The sequence below is a fragment of the Osmerus eperlanus genome, chromosome 16, assembly GCF_963692335.1.
Source record: "Osmerus eperlanus chromosome 16, fOsmEpe2.1, whole genome shotgun sequence".
Lineage (NCBI taxonomy): Eukaryota > Metazoa > Chordata > Actinopteri > Osmeriformes > Osmeridae > Osmerus > Osmerus eperlanus.
Window position 1 is genome coordinate 10,818,340 of NC_085033.1, and position 15,717 is coordinate 10,834,056.

The 15,717-nt window shown below is 42.0% G+C and overlaps 1 protein-coding gene across 1 annotated transcript; it reads right to left on the bottom strand.

Annotated features, from left to right (window-relative positions):
• Positions 1-5,977: 5,977 nt before the first annotated feature.
• Positions 5,978-9,954, bottom strand: shhb (sonic hedgehog signaling molecule b). Its single transcript, XM_062481292.1, has 3 exons — positions 9,467-9,954; positions 8,186-8,447; positions 5,978-7,787 (listed from the first exon to the last, which is right to left on the bottom strand). Exons 1-3 carry the CDS (start codon positions 9,764-9,766, stop codon positions 7,111-7,113), a joined length of 1,239 nt encoding a protein of 412 aa, XP_062337276.1. The 5' UTR covers positions 9,767-9,954; the 3' UTR covers positions 5,978-7,110.
• Positions 9,955-15,717: the final 5,763 nt, after the last annotated feature.

The following is a 15,717-nucleotide window of genomic DNA, read 5'->3' on the forward strand; positions in this document are numbered from 1 at the left end:
TGGGATCCTGTGACAGGGTTCATGGTAGTAATGATATGTACTGGGTCATTACTGTACTATATGTTACCAGACATAGACAGAGACATGTTCATTTGGCTGGCTAATGTTTGCCAAAAGAAGCATGATACATAAATAAGACAGAACCAGCGGAATCATTACATGTGACTGTGTGTGTGCACGTGTCTGTGTGTGTCTGTGTGTGTGTCTGTGTGTGTGTCTGTGTGTGTGGTTGTCTGTCAACTGACGATCCACTGATGAGTCATTAATAACAGTCCTATCTCTTGAGCATTCTCCAGCTCTGGCCTCGTCTTCCATCACAGAAGCACACCCAGACATAATTTGTGTGTGTGTGTGTGTGTGTGTGCTACGGCCTCATCCTGCATCACAGCAGTAACACACACAGACAGCTGCAGGGGGTTCTTAAGCACCACAGGCCAAAGTGTGCCCCCACTGTCTCGCCCCCACGACGGGCTCAATCTACACACAATACCCTTGCCCCGGGGGTGTCTCATGTATATATGATGGTCTGTGTGGTTCTCAACCTAATCATGGATGCCAATAGCCGGACTAGATTGGCATTATAGGTCCCACTGTAGCACAAGCCTCAAACGATTTATCATCGTGCATTTTCCTCTTTTCCTTTACCTGTGACTATTGCTTTACATTTAGTCATTTTTTTTTTTTTTTTTTATCATCTCTCGGTTTGTATCAGTGTGTGTTTGTATAAGTGTGCATGTATCCGTCTCTCTTTGTGGGAGTCTGTGTCTGCCTTTGTGCGTATGTGTCCGTGTCTTGGTATCTGTCTCTGTCCTTGTACCTGTGTTTCTGTTTTGGTCTCAGACCGTGTCCCTGCCTGAGTGCATGTGTCTTTCTGAGAGGGGTGTCCAAAGGTTTGGTTCGTCCTCTCATTGGTGTGCCCTTGATGTGCCTCACAAAGCAAACACAGGCCTGCTGTGGTCCCCAGAGACACCCAGAGAGTAGCAGCTGCTCTCTCTCTCTGTCTACACACACACACACACACGCACGCCCACACATGCACACACACACACAACGTGAGTACAACACCCTGCCATGGCTAAACACTGTTTGGAGAGAAGGTAAACATTGATAGGCCACCCCCTGCCTCCACAACTGGCAGTGTTTGATATGAGCTTCTGGGATTTAATGATTTATTCCGTTTGGGGAAAAAGGGAATGAAAAGATGAAGAGGATGAAGAAAATGATTTTGATTGAGGCTTAATCACATATTTTCTGTAAGGATGAGAGGTCAGGGGTTTTGCCTACCAAGCTATTCCCCACCAATGGGCACAAACAGTAAGATGTTCCAGTAAAGAGCTCTTGTTAAGCATCCTCTCTATTTCTTCTGAAAAACTGCCAGGACATTGGATTTAGTCATTGTTGTTATTGTTATTGTATTATTCTCAATGCTAAAGTGGATGAGAAAAATCTCAAAATCTATTTGTGTGGTAGAGCACTGATTCAGTAAAGGGATGGTTAGTTAGTCACTTGTGCGTGTGTGTGTGGGTGCGCGCATGATGTGTGTGCATAAATGTGTGTGGGTGATTTTGTGTTTGCCAGGTCTGTCTGGCTCAAGCAGGTAGTGCAGGCTGCCTGTTTGGGTATCAGGTGGCTCTGATTGACACATTATGGGGGCAAGCTTATTACTGCTAAGAGGGACTGGAGAAAATTAGGTTACACTCTGAGGCTTTCTCGCTCCCTCCCTGTCTCTTTCTCTCTCTACTCTATTTCTGTATATTACACATCTCATACTCCTTGGAGAGTCCAGTTGAATTTGAGATAAAACATAGCTTAAACAGTGAGGCAACCATTGTCTTATATTTAAGCACAAATGTCTGTGTATTCAATCATATATTCACATTTTTGGAGCAACACATGGGGCTCCTGTGGGGTGTCGTCCTGCACCCAAGGTGCCACCAGAAGCATACTTGTCACTTTGCATCAGAGAGAGAGAGAGAGAGAGAGAGAGAGAGAGAGAGAGAGAGAGAGAGAGAGAGAGAGAGAGAGAGAGAGAGAGAGAGAGAGAGAGAGAGAGAGAGAGAGAGAGAGAGAGAGAGAGAGAGAGAGAGAGAGAGAGAGAGAGAGGGAGCAATATGGCGCCTCATGTTTACTTCCTGCCCTCTACCTCCTCGTCTACTGCTCTGCCGCTCAAGAATCACGGTTCCCAGGACAGCACGGGGTTTATTGACAGGCCCCGGAGCCAGTCTCTTCCATCCAGTGCTCAGGTAGGTAATCTCCCGGGCCTTTCTGTGTGGAGTTTGCATGTTCTCCTCGTGCTCACATGGGTTTCCTCGGCAATGAACCCCAATATAAAAACATGCAAAACATATAGCTTTATTGCCCATGTCCCTGGCTAAGATCTGGGTGAGCACTTGGACTTGGCCCCTGATCAACATGGCAAGCCTCTCTCTGTCCCTTGTCTAAAATATAATTTTGTCGTTGCAATGCCGAAGAACACAAGCATGTCCCACAGTTAGGTAAGATCTATACTGCCCTCTAGTGCAGAAAAACAACAGCTTTGCTGCTCTAAAGTAATCACCACACTGACTGAGAGAGCTTTTACAGGACTCTTCGTTGAGAGTAAAGAAAGATACAGAAACATACACACCCTGACAGCCGCTCACACCCTAAAACGTTGCAATTTGGGGTCACCAGGCCTCACTAACAGTGTGGGAGCGGGCTGTCCTTCCTTCTTCCTGCCAAGGGAATGCCCATTATTGGATGGGTGCCCTTTATCCTCCACCAATCCAAGGAGCTTCTGCCAAGACGCTGTCAGTGCCCTGAGTGCCAGGGAGAATCTGGGGGTTCGAAAGGTCAAGGAGGAGTCCCCGTCCTTTTGATGACCCGAAGTCAATCTGCCCAGTCTGCATGCCAACTTCCACAGAAATGGAAGGAAAATAGACATTCCTGATTTATAGAAAATGCACTATGTTATGTATCTACAATAGTTGTATAAATTCCATTGAAATATACTAAAGTGCTAGTATTTGACTGATCATCATATACACTAATTGAAGGCAAGAATTGCACTCCAAGAGCCCGAAGCAGTCAGTGGTCCTCAGTGTGCTCTGGGGGACGTGCTTTTTGAGGCTGGTGATGTGAGTGGCCTGTTCCGTCAGCACGTCCAGTCCAAGGTCGAGGGCCTGATTCAGAGCCTTATCATTAGAGCCAATGATGAGCTCTGACAATGCGTTGGAGATAGATCAATAAACCCAGTCAGAGCCCTTTCAGTGGGCGGGGTTGCCAATCAATGCCGACTGTCAGCCATGTCTCCCCCTGCCTCTGGAACTGAAAGCTATATTCAAGACAATGCAGTCATATGCAATGCCTCTCTCTCACATGCATTCATGCTTTGCTCACCCTCCTATGAGAAACTCCTTCACTCATGTACTTCCTCATCCGCTAACCATCTCAGTCACTCTCAAGCTCCCTGGGTCACTCTTCATGTTTCATTGCTTCTTCACCCTCATTCATTCTCTCAATTACTTACCGGGAGATCATTGTAAACTATCCGTAATCCTAAAATATACTGTGATTTATGAAGGACCATCGTCAAAAAATAATCCTCTTACCAACAAATTACTGAAACAAAAGAGCCTCTCTTGAGATATAGAGATGATGATGAGATTTTACATGTTGGATTTGGTGCTTGAAGTCAATGTATGCAAACGTCCCCAAATTAATTAATAGCCATTGTTGTCTGGAAGCCTGATAAGTAAGAGGCTGGCAGTGTTTGACTGGCAATGAAGATAACATTATGTCAGTCTTCAGAGTGGTGGAGCGTGGAGCCCTGTGATGGGAAATAACCAGAGACAGACAAATCAATGGAGTTTCTCCTGACATGGAGGTAGAAGGCTGCTGAGAGGCAGATCAGAGTAAGGATGCTACCTAGGGACATTTTTGTTCTGTTCTACTGTCAGTCTCAGCAGCCTTTAACAATGTTATCTCGCCCCTCCTCCCTCTCTCCTTGCTTTTCTTCTATTTTTTTCTCTTTTCTTTCCTTCCCTCTCTAGAGTAGCAAATATCCTTCAGGTAAACACCAATATGCGTCAGCCCCTCAAGGTGCGCAATTATTATTTGTGTGTGTGTATGTGTGGGTTTGTGTGTGTACGTGTGTGTATGTGTGTGTATGTGCATCTGTGTGTGTTGCAGTGAAGAATAAAGAAAGCTCAGCCATTACCGGGGATTTATATTGAGAAGCTTAGTAGCAGCAGATAAAGGTCTTTAATGTTTCATCAGGTATGATACATGTCTCACAGACAACACAAGCCCTGGGTGAGAGTAGGAGAGTGTGGGGGGGGGGGGGGAGTCACAAGCTGTCTCTACTGGATATGTTTTTCTTGTTATGATATGATTAGAATTATCAGGGAGTGTGATGGGTTTTTCATAAGGGTGGGGGATTAAACCATTTAAACTATGCTGTATGCCAGGTGAGTATATCTGTTTCACATGGCTCAATAGAATTTAAGAGAATGTTTCTAAAGGATTCTAGATAGCTTATGTTTCTGACAGACAGAAATGACATCCCTTCCCCAAATGTATCGTGAAAACGTCTACACACTTCATTCCCAGACCCTGGACCACTGAACCATGTGGTGACGGGAAAGAGCTTTATCAGGTGGCGATGTGGTATGTGAGAGAGTTGTGCGTGAATGGATATGGCTTGAGAGTTGCGTGTGGAGTTAGTAGTGGGGTTGTGTGGATGCTTACATGGAGTCCTGTGGTGTGATAGTGCTCAGGGCCTTCTCATTAAAGATCAGGTAGGGGGTGCACAGTCAGAGGAGGATAGGCCATATAGCAAAGGAAGGTCAGACTGCACTGGGACTGCACTGGAAGTCATAAACTTATAAAACCGGAGATACAAGAGCTAATGAATTGGGCTTTAGCTCTGTGAGCTAACAATAATTAGTCCATGTAAACAGCACACACATGCACACACAAGCACTGAGAAAGAGAGAGGGGGGGAGAGATAGACATGCCCATCTCAGTTACAAATCTAAAAATGTGTTAGGCCCACAAAAATGACCTTTGAATATCCGTTTAAGATGATCTTATCTCTGATGTATTGAAACATCACGAGACGCCAGAAGGGCAAACTAAATTGGTTGGCTCAGCACACTCCTGGCTCTCGCGGCAGGTCGTTGTGCGGGGGCGCGGCGGTGCCATGATGGGCCAGATGGGCCGTGCGCCGCCCGGTGCCAGACAAACAGACGAGTGTGTGAGAGGGAGGGAGCTAGGGGATAGACCAGCGGACATTCGCCCGTCCGTGTTGTGTCAATTGAAGGGCTTTATTCATCAACTGCCAGTGTTCGACTGAAAATCCTGCTGACTTCAGTAGGACCCATTCAGGTAGGTCAAACCTGCCCCCGCGTGCATCACGCTCACGCTGTCAGCCCGCCTTTTATCCTCGAGAAGGTTGATACGATCAGTGCAATTTACTGTGAAAACAGGTGAGTTTAACCCTTCTGGTGGCGAATTCTGTTTCCTGTATGTCCAACGCGCATACAGGTTGAAAACTCATGACATTAACAGTAGCCTAACATTCAAGATCAATGCATATTTGATTAAAACATGAAACTTTTCAAATTAAGTAAGCAAAATGTGAGTGGTAGCCAAATTCTAGCCGCTAATTGGCCCATTCATGTTATCTTTAGCCTATATAGGCTGTTGGGTTGAGCTAATACCATATGAATCAACATAGTCTTTGTTGGATTATAATTGGTCTGATAGTTAATATAATACATTCATAATATGTATTTAGCATAATAGGGCCTTACCGACATTTCTCTATGAACGTCTATCGGTAATGAACATCTCCACCTTGTGGTGAATGTTGCACAACGCAGTATCTGAAATATTCGGCAGTTGCGGCAATACGACTACATTCAGCTAATTTTGAAATATGCATGTGACATGTCAACATGTTGAAGAAGTTTAGTTTAATTGAATTTAAGGCATGCATCTGAAACACAGTATTTTCCCGTTTTCAAATGCAAATGAGTACACTACCTTGCTCTAGATTTTTGTGAGAAGCCCAGAGTAACAACAGCATACAGAAATCTAAAAAGAAATGTTCAGTAGATCTTTTAGGCTATTGGTTCTGCTTGGGTGGCTTTCGTTGCTGTCTAATAGAAGATGGGGGTTGAGAATTATTCTGAAACTCTGATTCATTTGCATGGGTCAGGGATAAGCAGTTATTGATTTGTGTAAATTATGGATTAAGATGTTGCCAAGACATCTGTTGCCTCCAACTGCCAGCAGTAGGCCTATTCTGTGTCAAATGACTAGCGTGTACCTTTACAACTCTGGAGTGGAATCTCCTTTTAAAGCAGAATTTCAATTTTAGTTGTGTCTAGTCGTAGGTATAGCTTTCCTATCTGCCAGCATGAATATCAAAATCTTACATACACATCTTGTAATAATTGGGCCGTTTGACAAAAATTCGATGAAATATTTGTTATTTGGTCTATGGCCACCAGAGGCCTCCCTTGCACCAAGTTTAAAGGCAGGATACCCCGTTCCAATCTATAAACGAACCCTACATGAGGTTCAAACCTGTATTAGAGGGGCTGTAAAGAAGGGACCAATCACCTGTAAACTTATTTCATTGTCCATAACACTTGAATTATCAGAATAGATAGCATCGTTTTAAAAGGTTTATAGATCGTGTAGCCTAAATTACATGCGTGGTCAGCGCAAGTCAGCCCCATTTGACGTTTGGAAATAGTCTAGAAACTGTCGGATGTTAGACTACTTAACCAGATAAAGTATGCCTACGGTTTACAGTGTATAAAAATATAATTTATTGACCATATCTACTTTGTTCAACCATGAAAATATAACAATCGTATAACATTTGAAGAGATTTCAGAACACATTTGAACACTGCACAGTCATCCTAACTGTTGGTTAAATTGGTTAAGAAAATGATTCTTCACAAACTGTTCATAGTAGGCAAAAATTTCATGAATGAAGCCTAAGCTACGTACGTGAATAAATACGATATGAATATGAGTTTCTGGGACCAGTGGTCCAAAGTTTATACACATTTGTGTCTTTGAAATTAAAATATATAGCCTAGGGCTTGATTTTTCAACTTTTCGACATTCCTAGAGGGTGGAAATTGTTGCTGTCCAGCAGCCATGTTCCCATGTGGTATAGAATGTCCGAGTACCAGTGTATTCCATCTCTGGTAGGAGGGTACTCGCGCTCCTTCAATAGGCCAGTTAAGAACATGAACTCGTGACCAACCCGGACCGGTGCAAAGGCCCAGTGCGCCCATTTGTGGTCCTCTATCACCGCGTAACATGAAACCAAAACTTGGTCTATTATGATGGTTCCATGCGAGGTTACTGGGGCATAAGACCCCTCATATTCCTCTACGAAAATCCGTTGCACGGTTACTGCCTTCAGGTGTTCCAGAGCGTCGTCCACCACGAGCACCTTTTGCCCAGGTGTTACGTTACTGGCAAACACAGCTGTCGTGTCGCTGCCTGTGCCGTTGTTGGTGACGAAAACAAGGTGTGCAGGTGTTAATCTTAGTGTACTACGAGGCTCCTCTGTCTCGAAAACATAGAATTCTCTTATTGTCTTTGGATCCCGGTCGATAAACATGAGAAATTCACTAGAAACAATATTTCCCTCATCGTCCGCTGTCAACACTCTGTCGCCAACTTTCAAGTCTTTCACCATCTTTCTCTGACCATCCTCGAGAATAACGGAAGCAAATCCTGGGAAGCAGCCCCCTGATTTGGCAGCCACGGAATTTTCTGTGTGGAAACAAAACGAAACAAAAATAGATTATCTCGAAAACTAACTGAACATTAGTAGGCAAACATTCGTTTGCAAAAAGTATTTATTGATCATACAAAAGGCAAACTGTTACTGTTTAACGTTTAAAATGCATTTAAAGATGATGAACAAATGTGTATCTCATCGAACGTTTAAATAGGTGTTCTATGCCTGCCTGAAGTAGTCTTAACTTTATAAAAGTAGATTTAATCCATAGCTAGACTATAAAATGAAGATCGTATATGTTGTTGTAATTATCAGCCTCTTTAATTATTCTTAATAATTCATGTATAAGGCAACTTGGCATAGGCTATGAGTAGTCTAGTGTGACTACATGAGGACACTCAATCATTTATGAATGAAAATAACCACTTACCTGCTTTCACAGAACAGTGAATATGGGCTTTGGACTCATAATATACCCAGTCGAACCCTGCCTCTACTGCGAGCCTACACAACATCCCGTACTTGCTCCTGTCCCGGTCAGACGTGGTGATGTCCACCGCGCGCCCTTCATAATGTAAGGACTCTTCAGAATGGTGTCCATCCTCATCCCAAGCCTCTGTCACGCGGAGCTGTACTCCTGGCCACTGATTCATGACTGAAATAGCCAAAGAGTTCAATTTGTCCTTGCATCTCTGAAAAGGAAAAACGGGTCACGGAAAACGGATTTTATTTCGTGAAAGCACGATATCTTATACTATTACTCTTAGTTAACCCCAATCAAACAAGTAGGCTATTAAGTAGGACTATGAGATGTCCAGGTGAAAGGACAACTTCCAAAGTGTTCTGGTCACCACCAAAAGTTTGAGTAGCAATGGTGAAAGTTTAATCTTAGGCTAGTGCTTCACAGTTGTCGGTTAGGATAAATATAGATTTGATAAAAAACCATGATAGCCTAGGTTAATATAGTAATTTGAAAAACAGGTTTAGGTTGCCAAGTGACTGATTCAAGCAACAAAAAAGTTGAAAATGTACGTGGCCTTTCGAATAATCAGATGGTCTAGGCTATATAAGGCGAGAGTATAAGGCCATCTATTTGCATTATCGATAGAACATGCGTGACTTGTATCATGCATCGATTATTCATTTTTGTATCATTGATAAATAGCTTATGAACATAATCTGTGTCTGAATATTGTTTCGTTTGCATTAAAATCGAACGATAGGCCTATATGTTCATTGTATTTTGATCGGAACAGATGCCTCCGGGATCAATAGCCTTTGCTGCACGCCTGACTTGCCAGTTTGTGTGCGTGCGAGCGTGAGTGTGAACACAGACACAGAAGGAAAAAGAGAAAGAAAGAGATGCATGGGCACAGGGCAGCCTATTAAAGTTATAGCTCCATTAACTACCGAGAGCCGGTCACATTAGCCCTCGTGCGCAACGCATCCACTGTGTCATGCTCCGATAAACCTAACCTCAGACTTACATCACGGTTCACTGCAACAACCCGATACGCTCTACGAAGTATTTATTTTACACTGATTCATGTCTAAATAAAATAGGACATCATTACAATAAATGGCACCACATGGATGTCATAACCTAAAAAAGCAATAAAATCATAAAAGATGATGACCCATGTCATGCCTCAAACTAGCGGATTTGTGGCCTAGGTAGGCTATTCACTAATATGTAATAATAATATCCTACCTGTGTCATAAGTCTGTCAGCGTTAGTGTTTTCCTCATCTTTGAAAATAATGTCAGGGTTATAGTTTGGAGTCAAGTCCTTAAATCTCTCGGAGTTCCTAGTTATCTTTCCTTCATATTTGCCACTGGCCCCTAATGTCTTCTCTGCCACGTTGGGAATAAACTGCTTGTATGTCAGAGGCTTCAGCTTCTTCGGATGTCTCCTTTTCCCATACCCCCTGCCTGGACCGCAGGCAGACCCAGCGGATGCAAGGAACAGGCAGACAAATCCCACGAGCGCTATTCTTAAAATTATCAGCATCTCGTCCGTTAGATTTTTTCTTTCTTTTTTATCGATATCTTGTATATCCTTTCTCTTAGTTTATCGTCTTCTCTGTTACTACTTGTTAATCTTCTTTCCCTTTCTTTCAACTTAACTCCTTTCGAAGTGAAGTCAAGTCTATACAAGCGCTATTGAGGCAGGTGCCGTATCCGACACTTCTCTTGCGTTACCCTGCGCGCACATTGGAGCAGGGTGTTGCTATAGTGGGCTACTTGAGAGATGAGAGAAGACGCTTTGACGGTGTGCCACGCGTTAGTGGAAGATTATGAGTGAGTTGGCTTCCTTCTTATAAGCCGGTATGTCATCAGTGTGTGGAGACAGAGTGAACTGGATTATTGGCTCGCTTGACAAATTACTTGGTATTCAAATAGATTGTTAAGCTAACACCCACCCAGCTCTTTATCAGATTGATGCCTAGGCTCCATCCACCATGTTTCACAGCATCTTCATGTATCTGGAATTTAGAGGAAATGGGTTTGCCCTAACCCTAACCCAGACAGACATGAAGACACACAAGCAAGGTAAACTAACTGCCAGAATGTCAGAAAGGTGGAAAGAAACACAGTCAGACAGAAAGTCAGACAGACAGGTATAGACAGAAAGCCATGTAGGTTGGCAGGATTGCAACCAGATCTATCAGTGGGTGGGCAGGCAAAGAATCACCAACAGAGAACTTGAAAGGCATAAAAACAGGAAGACAGACTGACAGCCATGTTGATAGACAGGTACAAACTACCAAAGTCAGACCGTGGACAGTATCTGTGGCTTTACACCCCATAGTGGGTCACACTTTTTCTCTTTCTGTAGGGCAATTGTTGGTGTAGCAGCCTAGAGATTTGCCCCAAGCAGAAAAGTGTTAGGAAACCCTAACCACATAATCTACCCTCTTTTGCCATAGATTTGTTGGAAGGCAGAGTTTTGCCAAGTCTGATTGCTGACGTTTGCTTGTCCCGGGCTCACATTGGTTGCTGAAAAATAACATGTAAGTGAGAAAAAACTCACTCACTTGTTACATTTCTGAGCCAGCCCTGTAAAGACACCCAACACAACAATTATGTTTGTGATTCAAATAGTTCAAAATGCAGGCCTAGTAGTACAATTTGCAAAAGGTGAATGTACCATATGCTTAGAAAGAACATCATATAGCGCCAAAAGGATCCCTTATTTCCTATGACAGCAACATTGTAACAAGCACTGTGCATACAATACAGTATATCTCCATTCTGTAATATCACATCTGTGTCTGATGAACTATATCTTTCTTTACTTTCAGAGAAAAGGCCATTATTTAAAGCAATCTAGAAGTAGGCCTCAGGAATGAATTGCTAAAATGTTAGGATTAGAATTAACACAAGGTTTTTAATCCTGATCCCTAAACTATGTTAAGAGTCTTAAGACAGACGCAAAATACTTTAATATTTTCAAATTAGGACAAAATCTAAAGTCTGCTGGTATGTACAACACATGGGACAGAGGTCAGGCACAGAGGTCAGAGGTCAGGTACGAGAAAGAATAAGAAAAAAAGATACTTGTCACCAAGAACATATCATCTGAATCAGTGTCGTTAGAGACCATCCTTTTCACAGTAAAGGATCCTGTTCAGGTTATTCACTGTGTTACCATACAATGACCATCCCCAGGTAACCAGCTGCCTTTGACCTCCAAAGTTTGTATTGGTATAGTGATATCAATTAAAAACTTTTTTGCTTGCCACTTCCAAGATCCATTTCCTTTGACGCATTTCAAAAATATTTACTCTATTTTCATTCATATAAATCACACTGGTTGTGTGTCCCACTGCGTACTCTAGTCCAGCCACATGACCTCACCTCGAATCAATAATGCCCTTAATTAAAGAGTAATAAATGAATGAAATAGAGAGAAAGAGAGAAAGAAAAAGAAAGGGCAATTTGCAAGATTGTATATTTGTTGTGTAAGTGTGTGATTTAAAGAGTCTGTTTGCTTCAGAGCCAGACTCTGCCTCAGACCTCTTGGTCTCCAATGACACTTTGTCAAGTCACCAACTTGGGTACGCTATCTTCAGTCTGCAAACACAGAAAGATCAGCAGCACTCAGTTAACACTTGGCCTTAAAGTTAGGACACACTTATATGAGACATCTGTGATGTTTCACCATCTTGGTTCTCTTGACTTTGAAAGATAGGCCTACATATCATAACTGATTTTTTTCTTTGCAACGAGGATCAGAAACACACCATAATTTTCTCAGTCTAAACGAACAAGCTACTACAAACAATCAGTCGGCTTCACAAAGAACTCTTTGTGAAAAGAAATCCAGACAGTTTGAAATTCAAAGATCAACTGATCGTGTTTTAAAACGACTTCATTTGTGTTCTAAAACAAGACCGAGTTAAGGGTAGAATTCCACACTGTCATAACCCTTATTAGCGGGTCAAAAATGTTAAGCTGTTATGTTGTTTTTGTTCTCTCACACACTGATAGTAATCCTGTATCCACATTAAACTGTTGGTACTTTGACTTTAATTTGTGAAATAACCAAAACCATTTTCCTTTTTTAATGTATACATTCTTATACTGAAAAATGAGATATTTCTAGTTGATATGTGATGTGAAAGTGTGATGTTTAACTGTGGCCTCTAGGCTGTCAAATTGCGGGGACTTTCAGGCCCTTTAATTGGAATGTTGCAGGCAGCACACAGTTTGTTTCTGAATGTTTTTCTGCAAGGATTGACAGTAAAAGTATTCTTGTCAGGGATATTAAGACTACCTAACATATTATGATACTGCCTTTATAATAATCCGCAGTTGGTCTCATGTCCTGAAGCATTATATGGAGAGTCCATAGCTCTTCTTCATGCAGATTAATAAAACTTGTGGCTTTCTGTTCTATCCAGCTATGCCTATCTCACATACATCACTCATAAGTGAGAGAGCAGGGAGAGAGAGAGAGAGAGAGAGAGAGAGAGAGAGAGAGAGAGAGAGAGAGAGAGAGAGAGAGAGAGAGAGAGAGAGAGAGAGAGAGAGAGAGAGAGAGAGAGAGAGAGAGAGGGCATTCTCTTAATCGGGGACTATTTTTCAGCCATCAGAACTTCGGCCTGTGGTTGGATCAAACGGTCTATTGCTATGGTAACCACTTCGAGGAAAGTGACAGGCAATTCCACAAGGTGAAGGAAAAAGAAGGGAGTGGGCTGGACAGACAATCAATATGAGCCAAGAAGGATAATGAAGATTAACAGGGACCTCAGGGCTCATCTGGATACATGGCTACCTCCCTTAAGAATAGGGCAAAAAGAGCTGCATGTTTAGGTTTTAATGTATCTAATGTGTTTGCTTTGCGTGATGAAATACGCAGCCATGAGCAGAAATGTGTCATGGATTACCATAGCTGATGCTGGAACTTTCAAACCACAATTAAGGAAACCTTAGGATTTCAGCTAAGCCATATCATTCTACATATTCTTCACCTCAGTCCTTTGTTGAGTCTTGTATCACATTCTACAGCTGAAGCCAGCACCACGGGAAGAACTACAACATATTCACTTCATACAATACAAGCAATTTAAAGAAGTGTGACATAGGCCTAAGTGCGGGCAGCTGGATTTCAAACCTGGCCTCTGGTGTTACAGACTCCTCCGAGTGGGGAAGCCATAACCAGGTACCAGTAGCTAGTTTACTGTTGTTTACAGTAGCACTAAACTATTGGGAACTAGCGTTGAAATATTGCTTTAGAGGCAGTGATATTTGTTCTGTTGATATAGACCATACGCCACATAACTTCCAGCTAACATTTGAGCTATTTGCAGAGTAACACGTCAAGTGAATGCATTTTGACCGGATTTGATCAATCCCTGCGTCTCATATAGTGACACATTTCCAACACGTCACACGAACACTATAGGCACACCACTATCCCACATTTCACAACCATAATTTTAATAAGAAAAAACTTTTAACAGTCCAGTTACTCCTTGCGTTACAATCACGGAACTAGCTAAAGCTAGCAACAACAGCGACGGCTACCTCCGGTCGCTACAATATTGCATGTAGGCCTATTATGTAAAGAGGCAGTATTCTTGCAAAGAGAAACCTAATGGCTTTGTCAATCGTTCTTGCAAAGTGAGAAGTCTAGACGCTAAGACTAAGGAAAACACTGGCTAATTAATCTGATAATTGGATGTTACTGCACACTGTGGTTGAATTCTATATCAATGTGGGCGAGTTGTGGGTTCGTAAAACTGCATGGAGCTACACTACAGTCGTCTCTTCGAGAGTTCAGCGCCAGGAAATAGACACTGTGTGAATGTAGAAATATCCCAAGGCAATGAGCTAAAACACAACCTGATTTTGAGGTAACTGCGAAGTTCACGGATCATGTTCTCCCTTGTCTTTGACACCAAAAATGGCAGGACAGAGCAAAGCGTCTCCATGTAAGACTGCTGATCTACGGTCAGTTCTGCATCTTGAATAGGAAGTGCCTTTTCAGTTGATGGCCTTGATCTTAACTTGAACGATTTTGTAATAATTGTCTAAATATAGCCATAAGCATATTGTTATAAGTTTTACAATTGCAGATTGTGATGGAAATACTCAGCCAAGATCACACTATTTTGAGAAAAGCTGCTTAAAACATGATTATGAGCAGGAGGTATACAAAGGCCAAGAAAGAATTGCAACATACAAACAATGGCTCAGTCAAAACATTTCCATTAGTTTTGTAGGCTCCTTCTCAATCGTTATTTTTGCTTCATTTTACAGTATAGTTTTGTAACCAGTACATGCAAGCCCAAATGGAGCCTTCTGACCAGTGATGTATCCTTGGTGTAATGGTTAATATTTAGATTGGACACACATAAGACTCGGGTGCTGTGCTCAGACACACAGGTAACTTGAACTTAAAATGTAGATTCTTATTACTCTAACAAACATGCACATTGTATGTGCAATGACTATTTATTAAACATGAAGTTACACTTTTACATTTACTAGAGAGATATAATTCATGTGTAATAAATCGGTTATTTGTTTTAAACCATCCAAATCCTTCTTTCATCGAGTGGGAATTTAGGGTCGTCTACATGACCCCTTAGAAGGAACAACATGAAGGTGCATGCACTGAGCAACTGGTAAAAGAGGATTTTATGGGAAATGTGTACAGGAATTAGTGGTAAATCAGTCCACTAATGAGATTAATTTCTATTTCATAATCTTTTTCCCAGCCACCATGAATGGCTCAATGCAGAACAAATGCCGTGAACCTCATCACCTCTCAAATCAACATGGCCATCAACAATAAGCTAAGCCAAACTGTGTGCCAATCTGACATTTCTACAGATGATCCATTATTATGTTGTATTGTCAGAAAATTAAAACCTCTGTAAAAACTAAAATTGATTGATCAGTACATTTGTAATACATATAGCCAATCCTTACAATATCTTTGAAAATGTTTCTCAAAGAACCACTTGAAGACTTCAATATGTTGACCTTAGTTCCAACTGTACTGAAGCTTCTGCTCATGTTCTTTCCTGACAGCTCAGCAGACAGACCATTACAGCAGTCACAGTTTATTCCATCTGACAGATACATGGCTGGGCCTATCAGGTGAGCTCATTGAATTATATAGCAGTCCAGCTGAGTCAGCTAATCACAAATGAAGGTTTGCAGTGGCTAAAGATTGTGGTCTCTAAACCAGCGAGCACCTTGATATGTGTTAATTGTTGACCTCTGTCTTATTGTGGCTAGTAATACCGTCAATATTTTCCAATAATTTGTTCCATCCATAACCTTCCAAACCTACATGAATGTGTAGCTCCATGAAACCAGAGTTTTTTTTACTGTATCGGAACAGAGCCACAGTGAAAGAATCGTGGTTATTGCTTCTCATTCTCACCCTTTCTGAAGAGGATCAAGACATGGAACATCCATTTAATCAGATATATCACTGTAATG

What these genes read in the sequence shown, in the direction of transcription:
- shhb (XM_062481292.1), bottom strand. Translation starts at nt 9,766, where the DNA reads ATGCTGATAATTTTAAGAATAGCGCTCGTGGGATTTGTCTGCCTGTTC. An exon ending in CTGACAGACTTATGACACAG is followed by an intron (nt 8,448 to 9,466) that starts GTAGGATATTAT and finishes TTTCCTTTTCAG; the next exon opens with AGATGCAAGGACAAATTGAA. An exon ending in TCACTGTTCTGTGAAAGCAG is followed by an intron (nt 7,788 to 8,185) that starts GTAAGTGGTTAT and finishes GTTTCCACACAG; the next exon opens with AAAATTCCGTGGCTGCCAAA.